The sequence below is a fragment of the Equus przewalskii genome, chromosome 6 (assembly GCF_037783145.1).
Source record: "Equus przewalskii isolate Varuska chromosome 6, EquPr2, whole genome shotgun sequence".
NCBI classification, from domain to species: domain Eukaryota; kingdom Metazoa; phylum Chordata; class Mammalia; order Perissodactyla; family Equidae; genus Equus; species Equus przewalskii.
In genome coordinates this window covers 75,297,142-75,309,499 of record NC_091836.1, presented here as the reverse complement: position 1 = coordinate 75,309,499, position 12,358 = coordinate 75,297,142, and the positions used below count along the sequence as shown (strand labels likewise).

General features: G+C 34.4%; 1 protein-coding gene across 1 annotated transcript; it reads right to left on the bottom strand.

Moving 5' to 3' along the window:
* Positions 1–1,381: 1,381 nt before the first annotated feature.
* On the bottom strand, positions 1,382–2,347 carry LOC103553519 (olfactory receptor 56B34-like). Its single transcript, XM_008524111.2, has one exon. The coding sequence runs from the start codon at positions 2,345–2,347 to the stop codon at positions 1,382–1,384; it is 966 nt and encodes a 321-aa protein (XP_008522333.2).
* Positions 2,348–12,358: the final 10,011 nt, after the last annotated feature.

Genomic DNA, 12,358 nt, shown 5'->3' with positions numbered 1-12,358 from the left:
GTTTTGTCTGAATTATCTTATCAGCCATTAGTAGAAGTGGAAATCCAATCTCTTGGATGGCCAAATTAGAAGAAATTTCAGAATCTTTCTTTTGGGACTTATTTTCTTTCCCAGAAATATCAAAGGATCTTAGGGACTTAGTCCAAACACTGTGCAGAAAGAGAAACAGTTTGGCCCATCCATTAGTGCACTACTCTTTGTCAGCTGTCAATGCTTCTGTTCTTGATATATGGATGACTATTAAAAACAGGTGAAAGCACATGGTCTAATTCAGCCTTGTCAGCAGATATACAAGGCCTTCACTTTCTGACTCAGTCTGTTACAGGAAAGATGATTCAATTCCTTTTATTTTAATGGCTTTTGATTCTCAAACATTGACTTCCAAGTTTTCTGTCACAGGTTAGTCTCTTCTTCCCAAAATCAGCCATTATACCACATGATTGGGTCAGGGGACTCTTCCAACCATGCTCACCTATCATCCTGGAGCCAACATTTCACCCTTGCTGACTTATACTCTGACGTTGGAATAATTAAAAAAAACGTTTTTGCCCAACTTTCACTTTTCCTTGTCCCCAAACACATTTCATTTCTCTTATCAGGAAAGTTCCCTTTCATACACTTTTGCTGTCCTTTATACTTCCAATGAACCATTGGATCTCACTGGGATTCTCTTAATTCATTATAGAAGTTCAAGTAATTTTGAATGTTTAAAAAAGTGGTTGGGATATTCTGTTTTGGGATCTAATGCAAATGAACTCAAGAGGTGTCAGAGTTTATAAAGTAGCAAAATAATTCCTGTCAAATTGTGATTTACATTCATACAACTAAGAGGGTCCTCCCGAGTGACTATAGAGGATTTAAAATTTGCTGTATTTACCATTAGACAGGAGAATTGCTGCCAACTTTTAAATGGACTTTTTTAAAATTAAAAGACAACTTATTCATAATTTCAGTTAGTTAAATATATCTCTTTTTGTCATCAATTTACACTTTGAAAATTTAGTAGGAAGGTTGAATAGAGAGAAAGAGTTAAGAGCCGGGACTTTGGAGCATGACTGCTAAGGTTGTAATTTCACTCTGTGACTTCCTTTCTTTTTGACCTTGGGTAAGTTTTTCAACTTTCTTGTCACATCTGTAAGATGTATAAATAATAATTAGATTTGCTTCATAGGGTTGTTATGGTAATTAAATGAGTTAGTATTTGTGAAATGTTTAAAAGAGTGCCTTGCACATAGTACGTGATATATAAAATTGGTGAGATAATTTGAATTGATTTTCCTAGCAATTGGGCTATGTGGAATTTTAACCCAGGAACGTTGGGCCCCAAAGCCTGTTCTCTTTCTACAATATCACTTATAATAATCTGTCACTTAAAGTTAGCTCACTTCCTGGCCACACTCTTACCTAAACTGAGCACCCTCTGGAAGCCCACTCTCAGCTCCTGGGTCCTCAGGGCATACACCATGGGGTTAAGGGCTGGGGGGATGACACTGTGCAGCACATTGAGGAGAACAGGGATGAAGGGAACTTTTATTTCTGCCAGATGGATGACAGATACTACAATAAGGGCTGTGTAGAAAAAGAGAATGAGGATGAGATGAGAGCTGCAGGTATTCAGGGCCTTAGATATTGCTTCAGTGGAGCTCAGCTTCAGCACTGAGTGAATAATTAAAGCATAGGAAGCAAAGACCAGACCCATGTCACTCCCAAGTATAACCCAGGCCAAAGCCAACTGGTAAAATCTGTTAATGGTGATGTCATCACACGCCAAGCTAGTGACCCCCAAGTTGGAGCATAGGCAGTGGTCGATCTCATTCCTGGAGCAGTAATGTCTCTGGGCAGCCAGTACAGGTACTGGGATCATCAACAGGCTATTCCTGAGTATGATAGACAGTGTGACTTTGATCACAAAAGCCTCCGTGACTATGGAGGGGTACTGAAGGGGATAGCATATGGCTGCATACCTATCTACAGCCATGCAGAGGAAGATGCCTGACTCCATGGCCATAAAAGTGTGGACGGCATAGATCTGAGTGAAACACTCAGGGAGGCTGATGGCCTTGGCATTAAACCAGAGGACGGCCAGGATCTTGGGCATGATGGTAGTAGCCAGGCCAATGTCCACAGTAGCTAAGATAACAAGGAAGTGATACATAGGCTGGTGCAGGGTGGGCTCATGTTGGATGGTGATCAAGATGAGGAGATTGGCACCAAGAGCTAAGAGGTAAAGGAGAGCCAGGGGCAGTGAGAGCCAGTGCTGCCACTCATGAATTCCTGGGAAGCCCATCAGGATGAACTCAGACACTTGAAACCTTGAGTTATTGGTTATACTCTGGGTGGTATCCATATCATGTAATGTCTTCGTCTCAGCATGTACCTGTTAATGAAGAGAAACAAGAATAGGCTGTGATTAGCCCAGTGAGGGTCAAAATTTGTGTAGAGCTGTAAGATTCATGGACAATAACATGATCCTTTTTAACCTAATACATCGTCTGTCCCCTTGAGACTCTTGGAAAAAGTTTACCTAAGAATAAAAGAAGATTCAGGATAGATCCTAAGACAAATATTTTAATATAATAAAAGTAAATATTTAATGACTTTATGTGCTTGAAATTGACACATGAACATAATGCAAGAGACATATACATTATGAGTAAACAGACATTTCAGGAGGCTTCTAGTTTTCAATGGCTACCGTAATAAAATACTATAGACTAGATGACTACAACAACAGAAAATTATTTTCTCACAATCCTGTAGGCTATAAGTCCAAAATCAAGGCGTCAGCAAGATTGGTTTCTTCTAAGGCCTCTCTACTTGGCTTGTCGATGGCTCTCTTCTGGTGTCTTCATGTGGTCTACTTTCTGTGCATACACATGTCTGTTTCCAAATTTCATTTTCTTATGGACACTAGTTGTTTTGGATTAGGGCCAATTGTAAAGACATTATTTTAACTTACTTGCTTCTTTAAAGAATTTATCTGCAAAGATTGTTACTTAGGAGGTACTAGAGGTTAGAATTCAACATATGAATTTTGAGGGATAATATTGAGCCATAATGTGGAAGTAGATTTAGTGGGCAGGGTTGTTGTCTCCATTCTTGGGGATCTTTAGGAAAAGAATAAGTAGCCAAAGTGAGAATCCTAACTAGTCTTTTCTTTTGAATGCCTTGTTTTTGGAAAATATTTTCTGATATAAACTACTTTATTTAATCATCACCATACAGATGTTGTTATGTTGTTATTCATTAGGAAACAGTGGTTGAATGATTTGTCTAGATGAGAACTATGCATTGAAATCACTAATAAGTGACAAAGCTAAAGCAAAATTTTAATATTCTGCATTTAATTCCAGCACTCTTTCCATAAAATCTTAGCCAACGGGTCCGTACCCTGTAGAATACCAATCGTTTCCTCTTCTGATTATGAAAGTAAAGTTAAAGACATCCCTAAACCTATATTTTAAAATAATCAATGTTATTAGTAAAAGATATAAAGAAGGAAAGGGGGAAACAAAATTTTGACCACTTCCATAGTTCTGTATTGTATAAGTTAGAAATACAGCAGGCATTGATTGCATATATGAGATATTTTTTTGTTGAGGTAACTTTATGGTTTACTCTGGGCCCTTTCACACTTGGTCTTCCTCATTTTTACATTCTTGATTTTCTTAATTCTTTGGCTTTTGAAAAACTTTTCAAATCATCGTATCAAAAAGTGTACTTAAGAGACTAATGTCAGCAGAATGGTGGGCTAGAAAGCTCCAGGTCCTTGTTCTCCCACAGAAACACTAAGTAAGCCAGAGACTGACCAAAATAGCTTTGTGGGATTTCTAGAATCTAAGTAAGAATCTGTAGCAACTGAATGCCCAATCAAGAAAATGCCACACTCAAAATGGCAGGAATTTTTGTGTCGTTTTTCTCACCCTTTCTCCACCCTCTCCCTTCTGCAGTGCGGTATAGGCAGGGGGAATCCTCCCAATTTCCAGTTCCTTTCTTGTGATGAAAGGTAAAAAGTGGAACTTGTCTTCAATGGTTTGCTTATCTGGGGGCTGCCTGAGGGAATGATTCCTGTCTTGCCTGACTTGGAGCTCAGGCTGCAATGACTGCATCATTTGTATATTAGGTTGGAAGGTGCTGAAAGAGTGGTAGGCACAGCAGCATGTGAAACTGCAGGAATCTACAGACCTGTGTATGCCTGGGGGCAAGAATTTATAGACAGAGGTATACAACTGAACATCTAAATCCCTGAGAAATATGGGTGAAATTCTTAGGGAAATTAAGGCATTTAAGAGCAGCTGTGAATATTAGTGAATTGGGAGGATAAAAAAGCATGTACACAAGCCCATGGGAGACACATGCTCAGAAATGACCTGTGAAGACCTTAGGCCTTTGTGCTGGGGTAAGTAGTGAAGATCTCCCTCTGCATGAACCAGTCTTCAAAAACAGGGAGAAGTTCTATTTTTATAAATGCTCAATTTTCAACAAAATATCACAAAGCATACAAGGAAATAGAAACATGGCCCATTCAAAGGAAAAACATAAATATCTAGAAATAAATCCTAAAGAAACTTAAGCTTAGGAGTTACTTAATAGGGTCTTTAAAACAACTGTTTTAAATATGCTCATAGAGCTAAAAGAGAACACATAGAGACAACAAAAGAAAGTCAGGAGATCAATATATGAACAAAATGAGAATATCAAAAAGAGAAATTGTTGAAAAGAAGCAAACAGAAATTCTGGCTCTGAAAAATAAAATTACTGATTTGTAAAATTCACTAGACAGTTTCAACTGCAGAATCAAACAGGCAGAAGAAAAAAATCAGCAGACTTGAAGAGAGGTCACTTGATGTCATCAGGTTGAGGATCAAAAAGAAAAATGAATGAAGAAAAATGAACAAAACTTAAGGGACTTATGAGATGCTGTGAAGCAGATTAATACACAAATTAGGGGAGTCTCAGAAGGATAGGAGAGACAAAAAGGGACAGAGAGCTTATGTGAAGAAATAATGGCTGAAAACGACCAAAATTTGAGGAAAGAAATGAACATGCAAATATCAGAAGCTCAATGAACTCCAAGCAGGATAAAGAGGCCCATAGCAACACATATTATCACCAAACTATGAAAAGTCAAAAACAAAGAGAGAATCTTGAAAGCAGTAAGAGAAAAACTTCTTGTCATGTTCAAAGCAACCACAATAAGATTGTTAGCAGATTTCTCAGTAGAAACTTTGTATGCCAGAAGACAATGGGGTGATACATTTAAAGCACTGAAAGAAAGAGTTGTCAAACAATAATTGTTTATTTGACAAAACTGTCTTTAACATTAGAACTGCCCTACGAGACTGCTAATGGGAGTCCTACAATTTGAAATGAAATGATGTTAAACAGTAACTCAAAGCCATAAAAATATAAAGTTCTTTTGTAAAAGTAAAGATATGGTTTATTAGCCAGGGTTCTCTAGAGAATCAGAATCAATAGAATGTGTAAACATTTATTTATTTTATATAGAATTTTATTTTGAGGAATTGGCTCACAAGATTATGGAGGCTCACAAATTTTGGAGCCAAGTCCAAAATTTGCAAATTGGCTGTCAGGTTGCAGACAAGGAAGACCTGATGTTGCAGTTCAAGTCTCAAGGTTATCTGCTGACAGAATTACCTCTTGTTCAAGGGAGGTCAGACTTTTGTTCCATTCAGGTATTTGACAGGATGAGGCCCACCCACATTATAGAGCGCTATCTGCTTTACTCAATGTCTGCTGGTTAAAATGTTAGTCTCGTGCAGAAACAACCTCACAGAACCATTCAGAATAATTTTTGATTACATATTTGGTCACAGTGACCCAGCCAAGTGGACAAATAAAACTAACCATCACATATCAACAAGTATTAGAACCTATATTTTTGCAATTTTGGTTCATAACTCTACTTTTTATTGTTCCTCAGGTATTAAAAGATGAAATAACAAAAATTATCAATATATGCTAATAGTTACACAATATATAAGATGTAATTTGTGACATCAATAACATAAAGGGGAACATAACCGTAAAGGAGTAGTTTTCATATGTCCTTGGAGTTCAGCTGGTATAATTTAAAACAGACTGTAATAACTTTAGGCTGTTATATATAATCCTTATGTTAATCACCCTGCCCACCCACCAAATGTCTACAAAATATATACAAAAGAAAATAAGGAGGGAATTAAAATGTGTCGCTAAAAAAAATCAACTAACCACAAATGAAGCCAATAAGGGAGAAAAACGAGGGAAAACAAAGGTATAAGACATACAGAAAATAAATAAAAAATGTCAATAGTTAGTCCTTGTCTATCAGTAATTACTTTATGGATGGATCAAGTTCTCCAATGAAAGACAGAGATTGGCAGAATGCATGAAAAAACCCAGGATGCAACTATATGCTGTCTACATATTTTAGAACTAAAGATACACATAAATTAAAATAAAAAGATTGGAAAAATTACATGCAAATAGTAACCAAAGGAGAGCAGAGCTACCTCTACAAATATCAGGCAAAATGGACTTTAAGTTTAAAACTGTTACAAGAGACAAAGGAGGACGTTATATAATGATAAATGGGTTAATTCAACAAGAAGATATAATAATTGTAAACAAATATGCATCAAACATCAGAGCTCCTAAATATATGAAGGAAACTTTGACAGAATTCACAGGAGAAATAGATGTCTCTGTCATAATAGTAGAAGACTTCAATTCTCCACCTTTAATAATGAATATAACAGCTAGACAGAAAATCAATAAGGAAATAGTGGGCCGGAACAATATTATAGACCAACTAGACCTAACAGGCATATACAGAACATTCCACACAAACATAGCAGAACACAATTTCTTCTTAAGTGCACATGGAACATTTTCCAGGACTGCACAAATGTTGCATCATGAAACAGTCTTAACAAATTTAAAAACATTAAAATCTTGGGGCTGGCCTGATGGCGTAGTGGTTAAGTTCCCATGCTCTGCTGCAGGTGACCCTGGGTTTGCAGGTTTGGATCCTGGCCATAGACCTACACACCAGTCATCAAGCCATGCTGTGGTGGCATCCCTCAAACAAAATAGAGGAATATTGGCACAGATGTTAGCTCAGTGGTCACCTTCCTCAACAACAACATAAAAATTAGCAAATGTCTTGAGACAAATGAAAATACGACATACTAAACATTATGGGATTCAGCAAAAGCAATGATAGGAGGGAAATTTATAGCTGCAAATGCTTACATTAAAAAGAAAAAAGACTTCAAATAGATAACCTAACATTACATTTTAAGGAATTAGGAAAAGAAGAGCAAACTAAACCCAAAGCTAGCATAGGGAACAAAATAATATGAGAGCACAGATAAAATAGAGAATAAAAAATCATTAGAGAAAATAAACAAAACCAAGAGTTGGTTTTTCAGAAAGAGAAACAAAGGTAACAAAAGTTTAGCTCTATTGACTAAGAAAAAAGAAGACTCAAATTTAAAAAATCAGAAATGAAAGCAGGAGAGTACAATTGATTTCACAGAAGTAAGAAGTATTATGAGAATAATATGCACAATTGTATGCCCTCAAATGGGATAAACTAGATGAAATGGATAAATTTGTAGAAATACACAGCCTGTGAAGTCTATCAAGACTGGGTCATGAACAAATGGAAAGTCTGAATACACATATAACTATTAAGAATATTGAATCAATAATCAAAAAATCTCTCAACTGAGAAAAGCCCAGGACCAGAAGACTTCCCTGTTGAATCCTACCAAACATTTAAAGAAGAATTAACCCTAATCGTCCTAAAACTCTACCAAAAAATCAGAGGAGGAAACACTTCCAAACTCATTCTTTGAGTCCACTTTACCTTGATTCTAAGGCCAAAGAATCTATAAGAAAAGAAAACTACAGACCTATATCTCTGATGAAAAGTGACACAAAATCCTTCAACATAATACCAGTAAACTGAATTCAACAGCATATTAAAAAGATTATACACTATGCCCAAGTGGGATTTATTTATGGAATGCAAGGATGATACAATATACAAAAATAAATCAATGTAATATGTTATATTAACAGAATGAAGGACAAAACTACATGATAATCTTAATTGATGCAAAAAAGCTTTTGACAAAATTCAACACACTTTCATGATAAAAAATACTCAATAAATTAGGAAAAAAAGGAAACCATCTCAACAAATTAAAGGCCAAATATGAAAAGCCCTCAGCTAACATCACAGTCAATGGTGAAAAACTGAAAGCTTTCCCTCAAAGAACAGGAACAAGATGAGTATGCCTGCTTTTCTCACTTCTATTTGACATAGGACTGGAAGTTCTAGCCAGAGCAATTAGGCAAGAAAGAAATAAAGACATCCAAATGGGAAAAAAAGTAAAATTACCTCTGTGCACAACTGACATGATGCTATTATGTGTAGACAACCCTAACGATTCCACAAAAAACTTGTAGAACTTATAAATTCAACAAATTTTTAGGAAATGGAAAGTCAACACACAAAAATCAGTTGTATTTCTATACAGTAATCACAAACAATATGAAAAGAAACTAAGAAAACTGTCTCATTTACTATAGCATCAAAAAGAATAAAATACTTAGAAATAAACAAGCAGGGATATGAAGGATTTGTACCTTGAAAACTACAAAACGTTGCTGATAGAAATTAAAAACACAAATAAATGGTAATATATCCCAATTTCATGGACTGGAAAAGTTACTATTGTCAAGATGTCGATACTACTTAATAAGAGTCTGCAGATTATTGAAATTCTTATAACATCTCAGTAGTATTTTTTGCAGAATTAGAACAACCCATTCTAAAGTTCATATGTAATCTCAAGGGACCCAGAATAGCCAAATAATCTTGATAAAGAACAAAGTTGGAGGTCTCACACTTCCTGAATTCAAAATTTACTGCAAAGCCACAGTAATCCAAAGAATGTGGTACTACTGTAAAGACAGACACTTGGATCATGGAATAAAATAGAAAGCCTGGATAAATCCTCATCTATATGGTCAGTTGAGTTTTTACAAGGGTGCTGAGATCATAGAATGGAAAACAGACAGTCTTTTCACCAAATGGTATTGGGAAAACTGTACATACATATGCAAAAGAATAAAGTTGAACCCTTTCCTTACACCATATACAAAAATCCACTCAAAATAGATCAAAGATCTAAATGTAAGAGCTGAATCTAAAGCCGCTGGAAGAAAACACATGGGAAAAACTTCATGACACTGGATTTTGCAATGATTTCTTGGATAAGACACCAAAAACTCAAACAAAAACCAGAAAAACAGATAAATTGGACTACATGAAAATTAAAACCTTCTGTGCATCAAAGGAAACAATCAACATAGTGAAAAAGCAACACACAATATGGGAGGAAATACATGCAAATCATTTACCTGATAAGGGATTAATATTCAGAATACATAAAGAATGCCTACAGTTCAACAACAAAAAACCAACAATCCAATTAAAAAGTTAGCAGATGACTTGAATAGACATTCTTCCAAAGAACATACACAGATGACCAATAAGTGAAAAGATATTCAACACCACTAATCATTAGAGAAGTGTAAGTCAAAACCACAATGAGATACCACCTCACACCCACTAGGATGACTGTTATAAAATTTTTTTTAAAACCTTGGAAAAGAACAAATGTTTTCAAGGATGTGGAGAAATTAGAACTCTTGAACATCCTTGGTGGGCATGTAAAATGGTACAACTTCTCTGGAAAACAATATGGTAGTTCCTCAAAATATTAAAAACAGAATTATTATATGATCCAGCAATTCCACGTCTGAGTGTATACCCCAAAGAATTGAAAGCAAGGACTTGAAGAGATCTTTGTACACCCATGTTCACAGCAGCATTATTCTTGATAGCCAAAATGTAAAAGCTACTCAAGTGTCCATGAATGGATGGATGGATAAGCAAAATGTGGTATATACATACATGAAATATTATTTAGCTTTAAAAGGAAGGAAATTCTGACACATGTTACACCATGAATGAAACTTGAGGACGTTATGCTAAATGAAATGTCAGTCACAGAAAGATAGATGCTGTATTATTCCATCTACATGAAGTACCTTAAGTAGTCAAACTCACGGAGACAGAAAGGAGAATGGTGGTTGCCAGGGATTGGGGAAGAGGGATTTGGGAGTTATTGCTTAATAGGTACAAAGTTTGTCTTTCAAGATGAAAGGTGTTCTGTGGATGATGGTGGTGATGGTAGCACAATGTAAAGTTACTTAATGCCACTGAACTATACATTTAAAAATGATTAAGAGGGTGAATTTTTATGTTATATGTATTTCACCACAATTAAAATAAAAAATCTACTTGAACAGTATGCTTTGGGAATCCTTGCCTATCTAAGAATTCCTTTTGTTATTTTTGTCTGTGAATAACACCCTGCTTTGTCAAATACCTAGGTATCAATATTTTCTTTCTCAAATCTCTGACTTTGTATGATTTAACGGCATGACATATAAATTCTAGGCTGCACTTCTCATGACTTTTGAGAAGAATAAATGCCATGTCACTTATTAATTATAACAAGCATATGTTACCCATGAAATTGATATAAAAATATAGGAAAAACAAAGCAAAAGAAATTTTAGGAAATAATATGAAGAAAAAATAACTATAAATCAAGAACCCACCAGCCAAAGATACTGATAATGAATTTTTCAGCATTTTAAGTTTTCTATATTTTTCTTTGCAGTCACACAGTTAAAATTTTATATAAATAGAATTATGCATCCTGTGCTTTTTCTTATCATGATACATACAAAGGTCCCAATTCATTGGGAATTTAAAAGCATTATAATTCTATAATCATTGTTTTCAATGGCTATATTAGATTTCATCATATGGATTTATAACACTTTCTCCAATTTTTGTTTGGTTTTACACACTGTTTGTATATTTTTAGGGATAGCTATATTTACCTGTAAAAATAAGATTTATACTATTTTCTGTTCATCCTTTTTTTCTATATTTTTGGACTTAAAGTGGAGGCTGTAACCAAGTATTTATGGACAGTCTTTATAGTCATCTGTGAATTTCCTTAATTTATACATAAAAAATCCTGTCTTTGTTGTTGTTGTAATATTATTATTATTATTTTTCTGGGAGAGTTGATCTGTTTAGGTTTCATCAAATTATCAAAACATTTCACTCTCCCAATAAGAAACACAGCAAATCATTCTTTACGTAAAATTTTGACCAATATTCACTTCTCTGAGCCTTTAAATTTTAAATGGTTGACCTTTTGGTTTTGTGACATAATTTATTTATATGGAATGAATTTTGCTGTTAATGAAAAGTATATAAAGAAATTGACCTTAAATAATTACACAATGGTTTCTATATTTTCCCCCAACTTATTATTGTACCCTCTTTGTCACATATATACTTTTTATATGTATAAAATTCTATTTCTGGGCAATTTGTTGTTTTATATTTCTTTCTGGTTATTTTTGTGCCAATATAAAACTGAGTTAAATATTCTAATTTTACAATAAATTTAATATACAACAGGACTATATTACTCTTATTCTCTTCAATTTTAAGCTCTTTTCAGATTTATTTTTCCAGATCAACCTTAGAATTCCTGCACTGAGTTCTAAAATAGCACAATATTGGTTGGGATTTTGTTAAATTCACAGATTAATTTTGAAAAAAAAAAGAGATGATATCTTTATACTATCAAGTCTTTTCATTTAGTAATGAAGACACTCTCTTCCCTTATTTAAATGTTTAAAAAAATCTCTTAGCAAAATTCTGTACTTCTTCACTCTTCTTCTTATGAATTTTAGCAGTTTGGGATGCATTTAGTGAATATGATTTTTCTGCATTATTTATTCCATTGTATGTTTCTAGCATATGGAAGCCCATTAAATTGATCTTTTTTAGTGTTATCATATTAGCTTTTGTTATTTCATCTACTTTGATAAAGTCTTGTCACTTTTAAATATTTTTTTATTTTTTCCCCTGTATTATCATAACAACCAATTGTCCGTTGGTAGTAAAGTGGTAAATATTTTGCATTTATTATTTTATATATTGCAACCGCATTTTTGTTGTTGTTGTTATTTTATCTTGTATATCATCCACTTTCCTAAACCGTTGTCAATTCTTACAATTTTCCCATTGATACTCTCTCTGGTATTTTTAGGTAGACCAAAAAGTTCCTTCAAAATATTGATGTTTTCCCTCTTTACAAATAACAACATCTCTTAACTTTTGTTTTATATAGCAATGAAGTGAAGGGAAATTCATGATCAGTGTAAAATAATTATGAAGGCCAAT

Excerpts from the sequence above, each read along its gene's own strand:
- LOC103553519 (XM_008524111.2), bottom strand. The coding sequence starts at position 2,347 with ATGGATACCACCCAGAGTATAACCAATAACTCAAGGTTTCAAGTGTCT.